Source organism: Takifugu flavidus, chromosome 16 (assembly GCF_003711565.1).
Source record: "Takifugu flavidus isolate HTHZ2018 chromosome 16, ASM371156v2, whole genome shotgun sequence".
NCBI lineage: Eukaryota > Metazoa > Chordata > Actinopteri > Tetraodontiformes > Tetraodontidae > Takifugu > Takifugu flavidus.
Genome location: NC_079535.1, coordinates 10,540,022 through 10,558,599, shown reverse-complemented (window position 1 = coordinate 10,558,599; position 18,578 = coordinate 10,540,022). Strand labels below are relative to the sequence as shown.

General features: G+C 45.9%; 2 protein-coding genes across 5 annotated transcripts in view; both read left to right on the top strand.

Moving 5' to 3' along the window:
* The first annotated feature begins 192 nt into the window (after nt 1-192).
* Nucleotides 193-3,839, top strand: LOC130539978 (cell cycle control protein 50A-like). Its single transcript, XM_057058771.1, has 7 exons — nt 193-653; nt 1,080-1,199; nt 1,571-1,678; nt 1,743-1,830; nt 1,898-2,038; nt 2,119-2,328; nt 2,839-3,839. The coding sequence occupies exons 1-7, from the start codon at nt 405-407 to the stop codon at nt 3,030-3,032; spliced, it is 1,110 nt and encodes a 369-aa protein (XP_056914751.1). The 5' UTR covers nt 193-404; the 3' UTR covers nt 3,033-3,839.
* A 1,067-nt stretch (nt 3,840-4,906) lies between these two features.
* Nucleotides 4,907-18,578, top strand: part of col12a1a (collagen, type XII, alpha 1a) — a 55,532-nt gene continuing 41,860 nt past the window's right edge. For all 4 annotated transcript variants that reach the window (XM_057058770.1, XM_057058768.1, XM_057058767.1 and 1 more), the window contains exons 1-14: nt 4,907-5,067; nt 6,017-6,123; nt 8,979-9,095; nt 9,177-9,320; nt 9,443-9,493; nt 10,710-10,973; nt 11,289-11,453; nt 11,617-11,790; nt 11,885-12,175; nt 12,266-12,868; nt 13,573-13,851; nt 13,942-14,217; nt 14,308-14,580; nt 18,132-18,401. In XM_057058770.1, coding sequence (XP_056914750.1) covers nt 6,054-6,123; nt 8,979-9,095; nt 9,177-9,320; nt 9,443-9,493; nt 10,710-10,973; nt 11,289-11,453; nt 11,617-11,790; nt 11,885-12,175; nt 12,266-12,868; nt 13,573-13,851; nt 13,942-14,217; nt 14,308-14,580; nt 18,132-18,401 — 2,977 coding nt within the window. In that variant the 5' untranslated portion in view covers nt 4,907-5,067; nt 6,017-6,053. The remainder of the gene's footprint in view (nt 5,068-6,016; nt 6,124-8,978; nt 9,096-9,176; nt 9,321-9,442; nt 9,494-10,709; nt 10,974-11,288; nt 11,454-11,616; nt 11,791-11,884; nt 12,176-12,265; nt 12,869-13,572; nt 13,852-13,941; nt 14,218-14,307; nt 14,581-18,131; nt 18,402-18,578) is intronic.

The following is an 18,578-nucleotide window of genomic DNA, read 5'->3' as shown; positions in this document are numbered from 1 at the left end:
ACACAATCGACCGTGATTATAATAATGGCCTATGTTATAATTACAGCAAGCTTCTGTTTATCACTTTTAATATGGGTATTTAAAAAAATATATCATCAATAGGTGGAATAAATAGAAATAATAGGCAGAGGAAAAGGGGGCGTTGCTTCGTTAATGACGTAGAGGGTTCCGTCGTCTGATTGGCTGAAGCGCTTCCTGCTTCTTCTTCTTGGACAGGATTAACAAGAAAGATCAGGTCAACGTTGCAATGAGCCGATCGTTGCATTGAAACAAGGTGGAAGTCTGTTTAGTTTTTTTTACACTTCATTGTCACGTTTCGTCTTTTGTTTCGCGGTGTTGGATCGCCTGGGAGCTGTCCGTTGTCGCCTGCGCTTGATTATTTTTGCTCTACGCGGATCGCAGCCATGATGGCGTCAAGCTACAACGCTAAGGAAGAGGACGGTCACCACTCGGGTGCTGCGAACCACGGAGGAACCGGGGCTGTTAAAAGTAAAAAGCCGGACAACACGGCGTTCAAACAGCAGAGACTTCCAGCCTGGCAGCCCATTTTAACGGCTGGCACCGTCCTGCCCGCTTTCTTCGTAATCGGACTCATCTTCATCCCCATCGGTATCGGCCTGTATGTCTCCTCAAACAACATTAAAGAGTTCGAGGTAAAGTCGCAGCTGTCATTTTGCTTGCTAATGCCACAGCTAACACCGAATACAGCAAAAACAGGCGGCGTTTTGCTGATTCTACGCTGTACATTTCAACATATGGGGCCCCAACGCTAGTTACGTAACTTAAGACGCGTTATAAATGGATTTACGCATTTTCTACCCCGACTTCCTGATGTGTTACGTCAAAATAAGCACTAAGTATTTCTACGTACCCTAGATGAGGGTGACAGTGGAGGTGAGAGCTTACAGCGTTTTTGATGTGTTTGTTTCATGGAAATGATTAATTATACTGGAATATAATGAGGTGGAACACTGTAGGTTAAACTGTTCAATAACTCAGCAATGTGGTCTATCGGGTTATCGGAGTCATAAAATGAGCCATCATTTTGATCTTCTAAATCCTTGGCTCCACGGTTCCAGATCGATTACACCGGCGTGGACATCTCCAGCCCGTGCTACAGCTGCGCCAGGAACTTCACGTGGAACAGCACAACGCCCTGCCACTGCGTCATCAACTTCAGTTTGGATCAACCGTTTGAGGTGAGCACCTGCTCCCGCGGAGGTGGCCCCTCCAATCAGTAAATAGCCATTAAGGTCTATTTCCATCACAGGGTAAAAAGCACTCAGGCTTTGTTTGGACACCAACATTGATCATTCTGCCCAGAAAGTATCCACCGCAGCAACCCCTAGATGGGCCTGTATTGATCGTAGAAAAGCCTTGACTTTTCCTTGCTTTGTTTAATTGAGTCATTTTAAAAGTGGATATTTTCAAATATGAGAAACCTGTATTTAATACCCAGAATCCTTTGCTCTGTGCTTCTTAAATCAAATTCTGTGGATGGTTCCTCGGTCTTGCGCCGCCCCCGTCTAATGGCGTTACTGACCATAATTGGCTCTCTCCTTCCCTGCAGAACAATGTCTTCATGTACTACGGCTTATCCAACTTCTACCAGAACCACAGGCGTTATGTGAAGTCCAGAGATGACAGCCAGCTGAATGGGGACCTGTCTGCGTTGAAGGTACGCTCGTGGAACCTCTTCAGTTACTGGGACTGCGTTAGGTTAACGATGATTGTTTTTATAGAACCCAAGTAAAGAATGTGACCCATACCGCACTAGTGAGGGACAGCCCATTGCTCCATGTGGGGCCATAGCTAACAGCCTTTTTAATGGTAAGTGCAGCCAATATTGACGTTGGGTCGATTGCCGCATTTGGTCTAAACTAAGCGTTTGTTTCAGACACTCTGGAGCTGTATTACATCGATAATGGCACCAAAGTCTTAATTCCTGTGGTGAAGAAGGGCATTGCTTGGTGGACGGACAAGCACGTTAAGTTCAGGAACCCCGGAGGGAATGCCAATCTCACTGTCGTGTTCCAAGGTGCCGTTTAAAACCTTTGTGTCCTGTAACCTTTTGTCTCGTGAACGCCCGCGTCGCGCTAACAGGCTTGGCTTTCTCAGGCACGAACAAACCGGTGAACTGGAGGAAAGCGGTTTACGAACTGGACCCGTCAGATCCCGAGAACAACGGTTTCATCAACGAGGACTTCATTGTGTGGATGCGCACGGCTGCCTTGCCCACGTTTCGCAAGCTCTATCGCATTATCACGAAGAAGTCCAACGTGGAGCCCACCCTGCCCAGTGGCAACTATGAGCTGAACATCACCTACAGTATCCTTTCACATTAAACTCACGGTACTGGGAAGTCTGCTCTAGAGACCAGGCTTTTATCTCAGCTTAACGCTTATCTTGAAAGTCTTGTGTTAAATCATATATATATATATATATATATTTGGCGACCTCTGGTGGTTAGGAAACGAACTGCACACGTTTACTGCATAGGCGAAACAAACGACAGAAACTCAAAAATATCAGGTTTTCTTCCCGTAAAAACCCAGAGGAGGACCTGCCTCAATACCTACATGACTTCCTTGAATTGATGTAAACATAGGTTATGCTCACCTCATCCTCTATAATATATGTATTTAAATAAGCACCTTTAAATCAGTCACTTTTATTCAGTTGGAAGAATGTTTCACTCTCCTGCGAGCAAACAGCAGACATTCAAATTTGAAATATATAGTACTAAGCATGCTCATTAGCCTGTGTATTAATAGAATTGTTTGTTTTTGACTGTCCAGAGGCTGCAGCTGTTTGTTTTTTTTAACCGCATGTAATCAGATTACCCCGTGCTCAGCTTTGATGGACGCAAGAGGATGATCCTGAGCACCATTTCCTGGATGGGGGGGAAGAACCCTTTCCTGGGCATCGCCTACATCACGGTGGGCTCCATCTGTTTCTTCCTGGGTGTCGTTCTGCTCATCATCCACCACAAATACGACACCCGCAACAGCAGCGCAGATATTCCAAACTAACCCGATCCCCAGGTCACGTTCGCTTGCCTGTGCATGCTTGGTTAAAGCTAAAAGGTCTGTCTGGACTGCCTTTTGATTTCTAGCCTGATAATACTGGTGTCTAGTTATCTGTTACGTGTTTGTGCATATTGAAGTGAGCAGCGTTGGACGTGCATCATTAACAGATCTGCCGTCAGCCGTGGATGAAGGACGCTACAGCACATTTAGCTTCATGTGAGCTGCTGAGCAAATCATTTCCTGTTTCAACTGGTCACCCACACATTAACAGAGTGTCTGTTTTATTCCAGTAATACTCTGTGAATGGCTTTATTGTTGAAAGGTGTATTTTTTTTGTGCAAATGTTTCCGTATTCTATATTGTATCACGTCCTGCTGATGAATGTACCATTCTGCATCACTGAGATCGCTTTGGTCAGAGGTAATCATGCATTTTGTGCTATTTATTAAGGTAAACACCAATATTTAATGAGTATTTGATCCTCTGGAAGGCCTAATCAGCATTGTTGGAACTTTCGTGCACTGAATAGTGCAAAATTGTCTGTTGGTCCCCTTTTTAAAAACGAAACTAAGTGCACCTGGGAGCCTCCTAAACAGCTACTACCCGCTATCGTTAATATGACCCTCGTGTTAACTTAATGTCGACCAAATTTTATGCACTTTAAAAGTGTCTGGTTTGTGAGTTCCCCTTATTTGTCTGCGTTTCCTGCAACTGTCACCTCAGTAGGATGGAACTGTTTGAACTGGGAACTTGTTTTCTATGACCTCTGTACATACTGTCCAATTAAACAACTCTGCTCTTGACTCAGAAGTTGGCTTGTTGGAGTTCAGGTGTGTCTTTTATGATGCAACAGTTAGTTATTGGAAAACTGCCTCGATATCACAATTGCTCATTACTGGCCGTGGATGCATCATATGATATATAAAGACATATAGGCCCATAATTTACAATATTTTGACCTGTAAAGAAGACTGCACTATTCAGCCAGCAGGTGGCGACATTTTACTAAATCAGCTGTCTGTGATGTAAGATTGCGGGCTACATTCCGATGAAAGTAAAATGCCCCCCCCCCCGTCATAACTCCTGACCACTCACATTCACGGAGACATGAACTGCTGAGATTTTTTACGTTGGTCTTATTTTGTGTAACAAATTAATATAAATGCTGTAATCTTCGAGATTTGGCTCAGATGTAAGTGCTTGATTTAGACACTAGGGGGCGTCAAACACCTGCGAGAGCCTGGACGAGACTGTTGAGTCAAACTCTTCAATGGAAGATTATGGTCTGTCAGTATTAGTCCTCACTGGGTTCAAAAAAGTACTCCGGCGATTCAAGTGCTTGGTCCTGACCCTCCCCGCCACCCCGACCCCATCTCTTAGACTGAAGTCTTTCATTCCAAAACATTCCAATTAAAATAAGAATCCTTCAGATTCAGATTTTCTTTCTTTGTCCCTCAACGTGAAAACACACAGAGGAAAAGACATTCAGGACTGCAAGGATAGAAGAAGAACAATCCGTAATAATAATAAATATATAATACAAAAAAAGGAAATAAGAATGGAAACTATATAAAAATATATAAAACTCCAAGTTAAATGGATGATTGCTCTTTTGTGTCACCTGTACATGGTACAGAGGTTGGAGAAGTCGAGTTAAATAATAAATCCGGTCCAACGTCCTTTCAGCGTTGTCTTGGCAACTATCTCTGCGATGTAGTCACGCTGATGCAGGAAACCCATTAAGTCACCAGAGGGAAAGAATGCAATTTGAAAATTCCCAAAGAGTGGCGCAGTCTGGGGGGGGCGACTGACAGGCAGGGCTGTCGTAACTGGTAAACTGAGATCCGGGACCTGCCCCCCTTATTAAGTAGCTGATGGTGGAAAGATTCTTCCCATTTGGAAAGCAACTTTTCCTGCCCGGGCATCGGAGAGAGGAGAGAGGAGAGAGGAGGGTCCGGCTGCTCCTCACACTTGACTGCAGAGGAGAAGAGACGCTCCGAGGCTGACGCTCGCTGGCTGCGCTTCTGGACGCTTGAATGTAAGGAGAAAAACTTCACTTTAACTCCCTCTTGCTCTTGATTTATGCCTTTTTAGATATTCAACATTATTGTTCATTCTTAAACCCCAACACTTTAAACCAATTTTTCTATGAGCAAATGTTTGGGCTCATATTTAAAAGTTTTTTTGTCAAGTTTCATTGGTGAACTAAATTTACTGAGATTCCTCCAAGTCCGCCTTAAAAGGCTTCACAGTAAAATTCAGAAATCGGGTCCAAAGAGCATGTAAGGAATCCATCCGTGAGACCCATCAGGGATTTGAATGACACCCACTCAGCGCGCCCGCTGCAGTGTTCCCGGCTGGGCAGCAGGCGGTGCGCGCGGCCTGCGATCCGCGGGCGTGTGCGTGCGGCCCCGGTGCGGCTCTGCCTCCAGTCGAGATCAGACTCTGACTGAAACGCGCTCCCAACATGCGTTGCGTGTCATCCAACAGCACGGACGCGACCGCCGCAGAGGTCACGCATGCGCTCCCTAAGGTTCTCCGCGGTGCATCACGTCAGCAATCATTTGCTTAAATTCCGGCGTGAATTAGCCTTTAAAGTCATTTTACCTTGTTATTTCGGTCCCGGGGCTATAAAAGGAAATAATCTGAGCAGACAGCGTCGCAAAAATAATTAAGGAATGTGGTGGAATCTTTTATTTTTATTTTTAAACTCTCTAATTATGATGAGGCAGCATTAAATGGCCACCTCAGGGTGCAGCCATCAGCAGGAGGCATCAAGGTGTGGCAGCTGTTGCGCAAGAGAGTCCAGATGGAGCTTGTTTCGATGGAAAGATCTCATGATCCAACAGTTATTAATATTTCCACATAAAACAAGTGCACGGGGCTCCAGCATTCATGCTGGGTTGCAACTGTTCTCTCCACGCGGGGGAACGCCCGGCGTGTTGAACGCACACTCGCCTCCTCACTCCCCGTCTCTCTGCTCTCAGACCGGTTGGTGTGCTGCGGAGCCTTCAGGGGCCAAACATGAAGTTAGGGCTGTGTCTGGCCACGGCTGCCTTGGTCGCAGCCCTGCTGTCCTCCGTGGAGGCTCAAGGTAAATGCACACCCCCTCCAACACACACACACACACCACACACACACACACACACACACACATACACACACACACGCCAGCCCCACTCCTTCCCTTTCATCTCCTGCTGTCTAATTTCATTTCTTTCCTCCACAGGAATAATGTGTTTGTATCGATGAATGCAATAAAGTTGTTTTGACTTTGCTGCGTATGCTGTCAGATGATGTGTTTACGGATTGATCACTGTCATGTTCTTCTCCCTCTGCAGCGTTTCTCTTAACATTTGTTAAAAAAAAAAGAAAGAAAGAAAGGAAAAAGCAGCCCAAAGAGTCGAGCGACGCTCTCTCGGAGGCTCGATCTCTGACAGCCAAGTGCTGCACCTTTGTTTCAAAATGCTAATAGCAGCAAAAACTGCCTAAAATGTCTGAATTTGAAAGCGAATTAGCTTTGATGGAATGGTAGAAAAAGAGGTTAAAGTCCAACAGTGAGGCTGAAATAACTGGACACATCGACTTTAAACCACCTTCAGTTTAAGTGTCATTTTCAGTCTTTAGAGTTGACGTGGAAATGGGTTAAAACGGAGTTAAGTTGGTTTTAATGGCTGTTCAATCGGGTCTGAGCTCCAGATCTCTCAGTCATTGTGACTGTAAATGACTCAGAGCGATTTCCTCTGCTTACATTTGGTCTCAAATAAGGGGAAATATGGTATGGAAAGCTCCCCCCCTCCCGTCTGAAAGCTCTCTGGCAGAAGGGAGCGGGTTTAATCGTCCGGTCTCACATATCTCCAACCGAATGGAAAGCTGAAATCCGAGAATCGTCAATTAGTCCTCAGACAGCACCCAGACAAAGAGCCATTCTAGAACTTATTTTTTCGGGAATTTGCAAAAAAAATAAAAGTAAAAAAAAAATGCTGAACTGCAAAATAAACGGAAAGTTAATATGCGGTAACGTTTAATGTCAGCACATGTTGTGGGATTATGTTGGCCTTCGTCCTGCCTCTGCTGGTTCTCTCCTCCGACGAGAGCTCGGGCCAGGACGGCGGTCTGGCTGGGAAGCGAGGTTACCGGCGGAACAGTAGCCGGCCTCCGTCTGCCACCAGGCCAGGGGCGTCCTTTATTAGGAACTGATGGGGCCCACGTCCGTGTAGCGAGGGAAACCACAGAGTCTAAACACGCTGGGGCTGTAGGAAGCAGACAGATCCGCCATTGTTCCTGGAAACCAGCAGGACATTTGGTCGAACCCAGCAAAACGAAACAATGTGCTAGCGCCGTTAAAACGTAACCGCAGCCAGCAGCCGCCTTTAAAAACCGGAATTTTGTGATCCACACGCTCCCTAACCTCTCACCGTTTGGTGGCTGAGAGGAGTACGCGCAGGAGAAATGAATGCAGTCCGTGGGGGGCCCCCCCATGGGTCGATGCGCCAGGTTGGTGATCCTCCAATCCCAGTTTGCATTTCATGGGCTCCTGTTTGTCATCTGTGCGTTCAGTGTGTCCCGAGCTATGGCATCCTACTCGGAGCGTATTCTCCAATGATATTCTGCCTTCTTTTGTACTCACCATTCATTCCAGGCTCTAAAGTGCATGCTGAGTCCCCTTGAGTCATCGCTATGGTGATATGCATAACAACCGTCTGGCGTTAAGGCCCTTAGGCCATTGAGTTTAACCTCTCTGACAGTTATGAGTCTGATTTACTGTCGTGGATCAGTGCATCCCAGCTAATTTGATCACTTTAAAGTCGCGATTATCTCTGAAGAAACTAGCATGACACATCGCAATGCTAAAAGATTTAATCAGGAAACAGACTAACAACTCACATTAGGACACATCAAATGGAAGTTTGAGACAGTTTGAAGCGATCCGTCCATGCGGAACGGACTAAATTTAAACCAGCAACCCACCTATTAACCCTCCCCCCTTCTTCCCTTCGACTAACCGCCACCCTCAAGAAAAGAATATCATTCTAAAATACGCTTGTCAACCGTCTGTGTGGTCCCCACTGTACATGGAAAACACCGTCCGATCGGTCAAAGTTGTTGAGCCAAACAACTTTCTCATGTACACCATGCATGAGTGTCAGAGCGCGCGTCTCGCGCCGTGTGTTTGTCTTCCTGTATTTATATCAATGTACACACCTTCTCTGCTCTGGTCCACCTGAAAGGCCTTTCCAGCGTTTACATTCATTCTGTGTGTCTCGTATGAAAAAGTACACAAGTGTCTGCGGTCACCAGTTGTGTATTTCTTTTTTAAATGGTTTGCAATGGATGTGTGCCACTCATATTTTAACCACATAAACAACACGCCGATCTCTCCTCTTTGAAATATGTTTATATACGACGTATATATAACATATGGTTTCCAATTTTCTCACGAGTCAGCAATCACACGGCAACTCCGCTTCCATTGTATAATCGGTAACTTGTGTATGAAGCCGCGGTTGTGTATTTGTGAAGCTGCGACCCGTCCTTTGATGAGAGCAGCCTAGCGTGTGGTCGGGGGCATGTGTTAGAGCGGCTGCTCTCAGCATGGTGACGGCCCACTCGCTGTTTGCACTGCGGCGGACTGATGCTGCGCACATGTTACCGACGCTTGAGTTGGATCCAGCAACTCAAACAAAGGCCATTTTCCCTCCAAAATGGCCCCCCCCTTTGCACCTTTTATTTTGTTCTCATTTGTTCTTGTCATCCTCACAAACGGGCCACAGCGTCCGTGTGTCTGTCCCCCAACAACAATGAAGGAACGTCCACTTCAGCCCTGAAGTGTTTGTTGTTGGGACCCTTTGTGAATGCCTGAATGAAAATCTCACGTACTCCCGTTTGATCAGAAATATTCGCCCCCGTCTCTGCTGGGATTTAACGCAGTGTCCTTCTCCTCTGCAGTGGAGCCCCCCTCGGACTTGAGATTTAAAATTCTAAATGAAAACTCAGTGGAAATGTCTTGGAGGAGACCCTCGGCGAGGATACAGGGCTTCAGAATACAGGTCGTATCCGATTCAGGTCAGTACGATCCAGGGAAATATGTCCAAAAAATATCTCCACCCATGATCCATCTCAACTTTTCCTGTTCAATTCCTCCAGATGAAGCAGTTAGAGACTTTACCCTTGACGCTTATACCTCTGTGACCTCCATCACTGACCTGACACCTGACTTGGACTACTCGGTGTCTATAAACTCTTTCGATGGGTCGGAGGAGAGCATTCCCATCTTTGGACAGCTAACCAGTAAGTACACGTTTGGTATATGTTGACGTTTCTATTTTTCACCGTGAACCCTCCCACCCCCTGCTGAGAGGCAGAGGTGCTGGCGTGTGGTGATCACTCACCATGTGCTTCCTGTGTTTCAGTCCAGTCCGGGAACAGCAGCGATCGAGTCCGGAGGCCGACAGACACCGTCAGTAAGTATGTTTATCCTGGTGACAGCCAGGAACTGAACGGGCCGTACTCTGTTTCTGTAGGGGTGGAGGTGGTGGTGCTGTTGATGGGGGGGAGGGAGTGTCCGACTGTGAACATAACGCCAAACACAACACAAACCAGTTGACGCTTGAAGAGAAAAAGGGACGGGAATGGAATGGTTCTGGTTTCTGTCGTGGGGTGGAGGGAGTATCAGGCGGTGACGCATGGATTGTGCCACCCAAGATGCTGCTCCACTGAGCAGAACCGTTGCTGTTGGCACAGTTTTCTGCCTTTCCACCAGGAAAGTGCGCCTAGTTAGGCTACCGGACCATTTTTTGATACCCATCTATGGAGTCTAATGACACCATCCATCCATCCATCCATCCATCCATCCATCCATCCATCCATCCATCCATCCATCCATCCATCCATCCATCCATCCATCCATCCATCCATCCATCCACCCACTCATCCATCCATCCATCCATCCATCCATCCATCCATCCATCCATCCATCCATCCATCCATCCAGTGTCATATTCTTCTTTGTCAGCAAATTCATTAATTACCTACACAATTATAATTCATCACGCCGCCGTGTTGTCACATGACTTACGTCACCGACAAGGCCATCGCCACCCGTCCTATAAACCCACAGTAGAAAACTTCACTGCGTAATATAAACAGAACTCCAGACACACCGGCTGCCCTTTAAAGTGTTCAGAAATGCAGCAGGGACGGCACATCTTAGTCCCATGTCAAACTGTCCTCATCCATTTCAGCATTCCTCCAGGAAACACTGACCAAACACATCTGTCAGGGAGGCTTTGAGCAAAGGCGATTAAATTCCACTGACACGGGGCTCCAGAATTGTTTTAATAGAGACACATTAAAAGCTCCAGAGATTTCCACCACTGAGGTGTGGGAAGTATTACCAGCGAGCACTGCAGGTGGAATCTTTTCTAAATGTTTAGCGTGCTGAATTGTTCCCTCGGGCTGCTGGAATTCGCTGGCATACTGTAACCACTGATATTTTCTTTGATGTGAGAATATTTCGGGCTCTCCAACTAAATGTCAAGATTGTTTTAGACCACTCTGCCGCTGCCATTGACCTATGCATGACTTATTTTCGCTTTTCCTGTTGTGTAGATTTTTCGACCAATCATTAACCGGGAGGAGAATTAAGCTAACTTACTCCTCTGCTGTCTTTCTGCATAGAATGTTCCATCAGTGCAATCACCGACTTAGTTTTCCTGGTGGACGGTTCCTGGAGTGTGGGCCGAGAAAACTTTAAGCACATCCGTAGCTTCATCGCCTCTCTGGCTGGGGCCTTCGACATTGGCGAGGACAAGACCCGGGTGGCCGTGGTTCAGTACAGCACAGACACCCGCACGGAGTTCCCCCTCACCCGTTACAACAGAAGAGGAGACTTGCTCCAAGCCATCAACTCCCTACCTTACAAGGGTGGAAACACCATGACAGGTAAAATGTTTTGACCTTCCCGAAGGAGCAGAGACGTCAATTTGTTCTGATTATAGCCTGTTTTAAGATACTTTAATCTCCACTCTGCCAGTATTTATCATTCACTTCGCTATGGTATTTTGATTTATTTCCATGGGATGATAGCGAAACACAGCTGTTTGTGTTAGATTACTGTGAATTTATTCTTTTACTTTTCTGCCAAAAGCTATTTTCACCAAGAACGATATTGACATGTGTAGCTTCTGCTTTTGTCAAATTAGTATGACATTGACATCTGTCTGTTAATAAGTCGAGCGTGTTGTTTTTTGGCCTAAGGCGATGCCATTGATTACCTCCTGCAAAACATCTTTACGGAAGCTGGTGGCTCCAGAAAAGCCTTTCCTAAGGTAGCCATGATCATCACTGATGGAAAATCCCAGGACTCTGTGGAGGAGTATGCTAAAAGGCTTAGGAACATCGGAGTGGAAATATTTGTCCTAGGTATGTTTTGATGAATATTACTCTCCCACGTAAATGTCTGCCTGTCCTTGGAAAGTATTTCTTTTTCCGCAGATCGGAATATCCATATTTTATATTTACCACATCTGTCACAGAGTGCAGAACACACATGCTGATACCTTGGCGCTGGACTGCTTTTTTTCAGGTATCAAAGGGGCAGATGAGGACGAGCTGAGGGAAATGGCGTCAATGCCGCACAGCAAACACGTGTACAACGTTCCCAACTTTGACCAGATCCAAGAGGTGCAAAAGAAGATCATCGGAGAGGTGTGTTCCGGTGTTGATGAGCAGCTCAGCGTTTTGGTCAGTGGAGAAGAATGTAAGTGGAAACACTCTTACTCGTATGGCTGTGGAAAACATATCTTGAGGGGCAAAGTCATGATTAATATCCCTGGTTTTACCCTCCCTATCAGTGGTGGAGCCAGCATCCAATCTGCAGGTCACAGAAGTCGCATCTAAGTCAATGAGGGTCACATGGGATCCTTCATTGGGTGATGTCACAGGCTATAAGCTCACCCTCATCCCCATGCTAGCTGGAATGAAGCGTCAAGAGCTTTACACGGGGCCAACTCATACGTCTATCAATGTCCGTGACCTTTCACCCGAGACTGTGTATGAGATCAGTCTCTTTGCCCTCAAAGGACTCACTCCTAGTGAACCCATCATCGCGACGGAAAAGACCCAGCCGGTAAAGGTGTCGACAGGTAAAATAGACTACTATAAACAATGCCCAGAATATTATAGGTCAGTCTGAAATTTTGCTTTGAGTAACCCTTTCATGTCTTTTTGTCCAGAGTGCTCTCTTGGAGTTGATGTGCAGGCTGATGTGGTCCTCCTGGTTGACGGCTCGTACAGTATTGGATTACAAAACTTTGCCAAAGTCCGCGCCTTCCTTGAGGTCCTGGTCAATTCCTTTGACATCGGACCCAACAAAGTTCAGATTAGCTTGGTGCAGTACAGCCGAGATCCCCACACTGAGTTTGCCCTCAACACCCACCACGACATCAACGCTGTTGTTAAAGCAGTGCGTACTTTCCCTTACCGCGGAGGTTCTACCAACACTGGCAAAGCCATGAAATATGTCAAGGACAAAATTTTTATCGCATCCCGTGGAGCAAGACAGAATGTTCCTCGTGTCATGGTCCTGATCACCGATGGAAAGTCATCCGACTCCTTTAAGGACGCGGCCACCAACTTGAGGAATATTGATGTGGAGATCTTTGCCGTTGGTGTGAAGGATGCTGTGAGGACAGAGCTCGAAGCCATCGCTAACCCCCCAGCTGATAACCATGTCTTTGAGGTGGAGGACTTTGATGCTTTCCAGAGGATTTCCAAAGAGCTGACACAGTCCATCTGCTTGAGGATCGAGCAGGAGCTCCTCAACATCAAAAAGAGAAGTAAGCAGGAGGTTTGAACTTCTGACCCCCTAAGGTCAAGCCAGTGGTTTGAATAACTGCATGTGTTACTAAGCTGTTGGCAAATGACGCTAGCTTTGACATGTTATTTAGTAAAGGAGAGAATACAAACTAAAATCCTAAAACCCTAATTGCCACCAGGTTCAATTAGGGTTTCTAGTGGTTGGCCACACTGAGAATATGTGAAAGTAGTAGAAAACAAACCAAAAAGCATGTAAATTCTGTCACACTCTTTATTGAAATACAAACACATCAAGTATACAAAAGCACTCTGCAACTTAGCTGTTTACAGTAGGACTGTCATGGAATAAAAAGCACAACAAATGGCTAAGATTAACCGCACAAGTGATTGCTGCAAATTGGTTTCATAATCAGAGGTTAGGCTGAGGGCACGTCCATGGCTGTTCCACCCAGTAATGGAATCATCCCACCCAGAAAAAAAGTACCTGATAATAAAGGTCAAAGCACACCCCGCTGACATTGTAGCATTTCACATTTTATGCTTTTCTTTTATAATCGTTGGCTAAACATGGTTGGACCCATGTTTTGAATTCTCAGAGGCTTCCTGGCAACCCCAGCAAACCTCTTTCTTGGTTGATGCTTTTGCCCCTCATTTGTTACTTGATGAATCCCTTTTAGTGTTCTTCTTATGGTAGATATTCAGACCACTGGTTACTCTTTTTCAGGTCTGCTTCCACCAAATGACTTGAAGTTCTCTGAGATCACATCCAGAAGCTTCCGCACCTCTTGGACACCACCCGCTGCTAAAGTCATGTCTTATCTGGTGCGTTACCGCAAGGCTGAAGACATCACTGGCGATTACATTTCCATTGCACTGCCTGGTGATGCCACCTCGGTGGTTCTGCAACACCTTTTCCCCCTCACTGCCTACGAGGTCAACGTCTTCGCTCAGTATGACAAAGGAGACAGTTTCCCATTGAGCGGAGAAGAGACGACTTTAGAAGGTACTGTGGCTTGTGCTTGGAACTCAAATGGTACTCTGAGAGAACTCCAAATAAGAATAATTACAAACTGATGTGTTCTTTGTTGTGCAGAACAAGGACCCGTACGAAACCTACGTGTTTCAGAGGAGACTACAAACAGTTTCAGAGTGTCATGGCGAGATGCTCCAGGTCCGGTCATCAGATACCGCCTGTCCTATGTTCCACTGAGCGGTACTGGGGAAATATTGGAGGCTCAAACTATTGGAACCGAGACTTCCATCGTTCTCCAGGAGCTTTTCCCCATCACGACCTACCGAGTGTCTGTGTTTGCCGAGTATTCAACAGGCTTGGGTCAGGAGATGCAGATCGACGGCACCACCAAGGAAGGTGAGCCAGAAAATCTATTCCAGAATGACTTCTAGAAACAAAGACAAGTGAATCCCAACTATCGTGCCATTCATTCTTTTTCATTTTCAGTCTTCGGTTCTCCTCGTGACCTTCGCGTGTTTGATGAGACCATTTCCACAATGAAACTGGCCTGGCAGCCTGCCAGAGGGAATGTCCTCCAGTACAGCATCGTCTACAAGCCTGCCGAGGGGGGGGACAGGAACGAGATAACTGTGAAGGGCGATACCACCCAGGCTTTGCTGAAGAACCTCCAGCCAGCCACCGAGTACGAGCTGTTTGTCAGCGCTCGCTACACTTCAGGGGTGGGAGATCCCCTGATTGGCACTGGAACCACTTTAGAAGGTAAGGGAGATGTGAAGCCTTTGATGCATGGTAGGAATGTTTTTATTGCAGCACAAATGCATGGACTCAGCAAGAGGACCTTGCTGAGCTGACAAACCTGTTTCTGTCATGCACATTTTTTACTGCCTTTTATTACTGTTTATATTTTGCTATGTTTATCAAAAGTGCTCGAGTGAGGTCAGTTGTCTGGGGTAACATTCTTCTCACAGGCTGATGATAAAGTAGAATTGAGGAAGTGGAGCTTTTACTTTTTACTCAACTTTCTTGAGTAAGGATTGTGCTTAACAAATGTGGGATTTGATTTAATCCTTTAACATGGGAAGGTTAGGCTTATGCCACATATTCAATGGAACTGGATGGGGAACACCATCAGTTGACCCCCACTGGCATATATAGTTCTTATATACTGTGCTGACAGTCTCTTATATCTAGAGATATCACTCGAGTTTGTTTGCTTTAAAATGGTAATCGGGGTCAACCCACACAATCCCTGATGGAACCAGTTTTGTGCATCTGTTGTTAGAGAAAGAAAGAGAAAGTTGGGGGAGGGCCTAGCCTCGGGGTGGCAGGTTGGCAACAATTAAGGTATTATGTCCCACCCATGCTTTTGGAACTCTCAACCTCACCCACTAATGGCTGGTTAATTAAAGAGAATAGGGCCGTTAGAACCCAAATATATAACCTTCTGTTGTCCAACCCATGTTTTCAAAACACCTTCACTCATTTTATTTTACCATTGTAAAAACAACCAAAATGGTTAACTAATTTATTTTAGATCTTTACTTAATTAAGATGGGATAAATCTTTCTCATGAATTAGTTTGAGCCTGTGGAGCAATCAACACTTCGCATGAGCTGACATCTTTCTTCATGTTGCTCTTGTCCTGGCAGTGATGCGGCACCAGGGAAGCTCCACCTATGCTTTCATAAAAATATTTTGATCATGACAAGATGTTGGCCGTGTTTCCCCCAGTTCTCCTCATTCCCACATTGATTACAGAGCTTCATTGTCTATAGCTACAGATCGGATCTGTGTTGTCATCAAAAATAGGAGCCCCCACAGGAAAAAAGCTCCATGACAAAGCATTTTGTTGAGCCCGTCTCTTTTACGCGGCGCTGACGTCAGCGCGGCACCAACACCGGTCTCATTGTTTCGAGTGACACTCAGTGACCCTCTGTGTGAAGTCCACGTAGGCGAGACTGGAAGAGAAAAGTCCACAAAGGCGTACCTTGTGGCAAGAAGTGGATGTCCGCCAACACAGAAGCCTTGAGACGGACAAAATTCAAACATCCTGATATGAGTCAGGAGGAGGATGGAGAAGCATGTGGCTATTATACACAAACATGGCCAGTTATTTACTGAAGAGGGAGATTTTCCCAGCATGTGCGGCACGTTTTCTAAGAGGACCTTGAAAGCAGCTTGAACTGTCTGTATGGTTACCAAGAGTAATGTCTGCTCATCTTCAGGGTGGGGCTGAGGACAAGCACAGGCAGGGTGTCTGAAGAAAAGGGTTATCTGAAAGCTTTAGTGAAAGGTCACAGGGTTTGGTCTTTGGGGCATTGTCCATTAATTATTAACTACCTACTGTTTCAGAGAAAATATCACACGTGCCAGGTTTTTTTTATTTTTTTTTGGTGAAGAACGACACAGCATCAGGTGAAACTGACACATCATGGTTTGATTCCCTCTAAATCCAAAGCCTTTGGCTACATCGCGCAGTGCCAGGCTCTTGTTTGAAGTAGAAGGCCAGAGAGGGGGAGCATTTGGCTCATAAACACTGAGGGCTTCATCTGTGAGGCTCAAGGTAAACTAAGAGTAATAAAGTTAGGGAACTCTTGCGCTGGGTGCCAGCGCTGAGGTAGCATTTTGCAGGAAGTATGACTTTCCTGCAGTAAATTTTAGAAGGACTACAAGAGGTAAACACGTCTTTTTAAAGAAACACTTGCCTAATAGCGATGCAATGAGTCAAGAGATGTTGAAAAAAACATCAGAGGAACTTGCTTCCCAAGAATTGATTCTGATGTCTCGTCTCTGTTTGGCTGGCACCACTCATATTTTCAGCTTCTATGCCTGCACATGCCCTCTCTTCAGCAATCCTCAGCTGTGTCATGCGGGATTTTTTTTTTCCAGAGAAGTGGGTGAGGCTCGGACTGGTGTGAATTTGTGATCTGGTTTTACCCAGGGTCTTAATTTAAGGGAATGTTTCTCCTTAAAGTCTGACATGCTTTTTAAAGTGTAATAGAGAAAGATTAGTGGATCCAGAAGGGTTTCATTACATGAAATTACATATGTGTTTCCACAAATATTTGTTCATATATATTTATGCACACATCTTGTTCCTTCTGGCAATTGTTACAGGAATTTAGCTAAAGAACAGCATGCTGGGAGTCAAATAGAAAAGAGAAGTGTGTGAGTGTCTTTGCACACCATGTGTTCCATGTATGCGTGCTTTGCTGTTTGGAGTGACCTGCAGAAGTCATTATCTGGTGATCCCCGCTCTCTCGGCTCACACACAGATGGAAAAGTCAGTCAAGTTCAGCCTGTAATGTTGGCAAAGTTGACCCTCTTTGATGGGATGTGTATGCTCTCTATTTAGATGTGACTCAGACTGTTTTCATTGTCCGCGTGAAAGAGTGCACTTCTTTGGTGTTTGCCCTCGCTCCTCATACCTGAAGGTGTGAACCACACAGGCAGCACTGCTACTGTTATTTCTATTCAGGTCAGCCTTAAATTCATCTTTAACAGATGGGTGCTGAAAAGCATTCATAGCGTGACAGATAAATGCCATGTCTGTCTTTTGTGCTGTGTGTTCAACATTATTGCACATCTGGTGCCTCTTCTCTCCTCTCCCTCTCTCTGTTTTTTTTTTTTTTTTTGCTTTTACTTAATTAAATCTCATCTGGAGATGTTGTATAAGGTTTGGAGGAACCACCCAGCTCCACTGCTGCGCCTGTGATTATATTGCTGTTTGAGGCTGGCATGTATGGGTTTGAATCAGGATCAGGGTGGGTGAGGTTGTGTGGGAGAATAGGTGGCAGCCAAATCCTGATGTGGTCCATAACACCCGCTGCACAGAGCCAGAGCCTGGAGACCACATCTCGACCCTCTCAGCCATGCGTGCGCTAGTCATTCATCACGGAAACCCACCAGAAAATTCCCTCTCGTCCATGTCAAATAGTACTTTTCACGACGGGCTCCCAGTCTGAGCTCAACATCTGCGATTGTAGCGAAGGCACGTTCGTGGATTGGGTTTCCTCTGTTTCGATGGAAAATGAAAGCGCTGTCAGCAGAGATGTGATTTGTGATTAGTTTTGCAGAGATTTTTCCAGCAGATTCTGAAGGGAGAAAATTACTCTGGACAAACAGATCCTGAGGGGTTAAAGCAGAGCCTCAGACCTGCACAATATCTGCGTGATATATGAACAGTTTCATCGTGTGGGACTGGTCACACGAGCTCTATTGTCTCAGTTGTAGATAAGAACCCCTGAAACAGACGTGTGGTGGTGTCGGTGTTTCTGTGGTAATACCTGTTGCTTTTCCTGTGTCCACAGAGCTGGGTTCACCTAGAGACCTGACTACCAGAGACGTCACCGACACCAGTTTCCTGGTGTCATGGGTTCCCGCCCCCGGTAACGTGCGCCAGTACCGGATCAAGTGGAAGTCTCTGTACGGAGAAGAGGCTGGAGAAAAGACAATCCCGGGAGACAACACGGCTGTGGTTCTGGATGGCCTGACCCCCGAGACACGCTATCAGGTGTCTGTGTCCGCTGTCTACGGCCACGGAGAGGGCCAGCCACTGAATGGAGAGGAAACCACCGACAGTAAGTAACGCCTCGCTTTCTACGGTTGCTCATTTGTGTATATTTCTCAACCTGAAAATGATTAACAAAAAAGCGTAACATATTGTAACATATTGTTCAGCATGAATAGCCAGACGGTGATCGTTCCCTTATTAGGCGCACCTCAATGAGAATAGCACATTGTGAGGAAATCTTGCA

Bases quoted from the DNA above. Each gene is read 5' to 3' on its own strand.
- LOC130539978 (XM_057058771.1), top strand. From the start codon at position 405: ATGATGGCGTCAAGCTACAACGCTAAGGAAGAGGACGGTCACCACTCG. The intron at 1,679-1,742 runs GTACGCTCGTGG...TTGTTTTTATAG, and splicing joins GGGACCTGTCTGCGTTGAAG to AACCCAAGTAAAGAATGTGA. The intron at 1,831-1,897 runs GTAAGTGCAGCC...CGTTTGTTTCAG, and splicing joins AGCTAACAGCCTTTTTAATG to ACACTCTGGAGCTGTATTAC.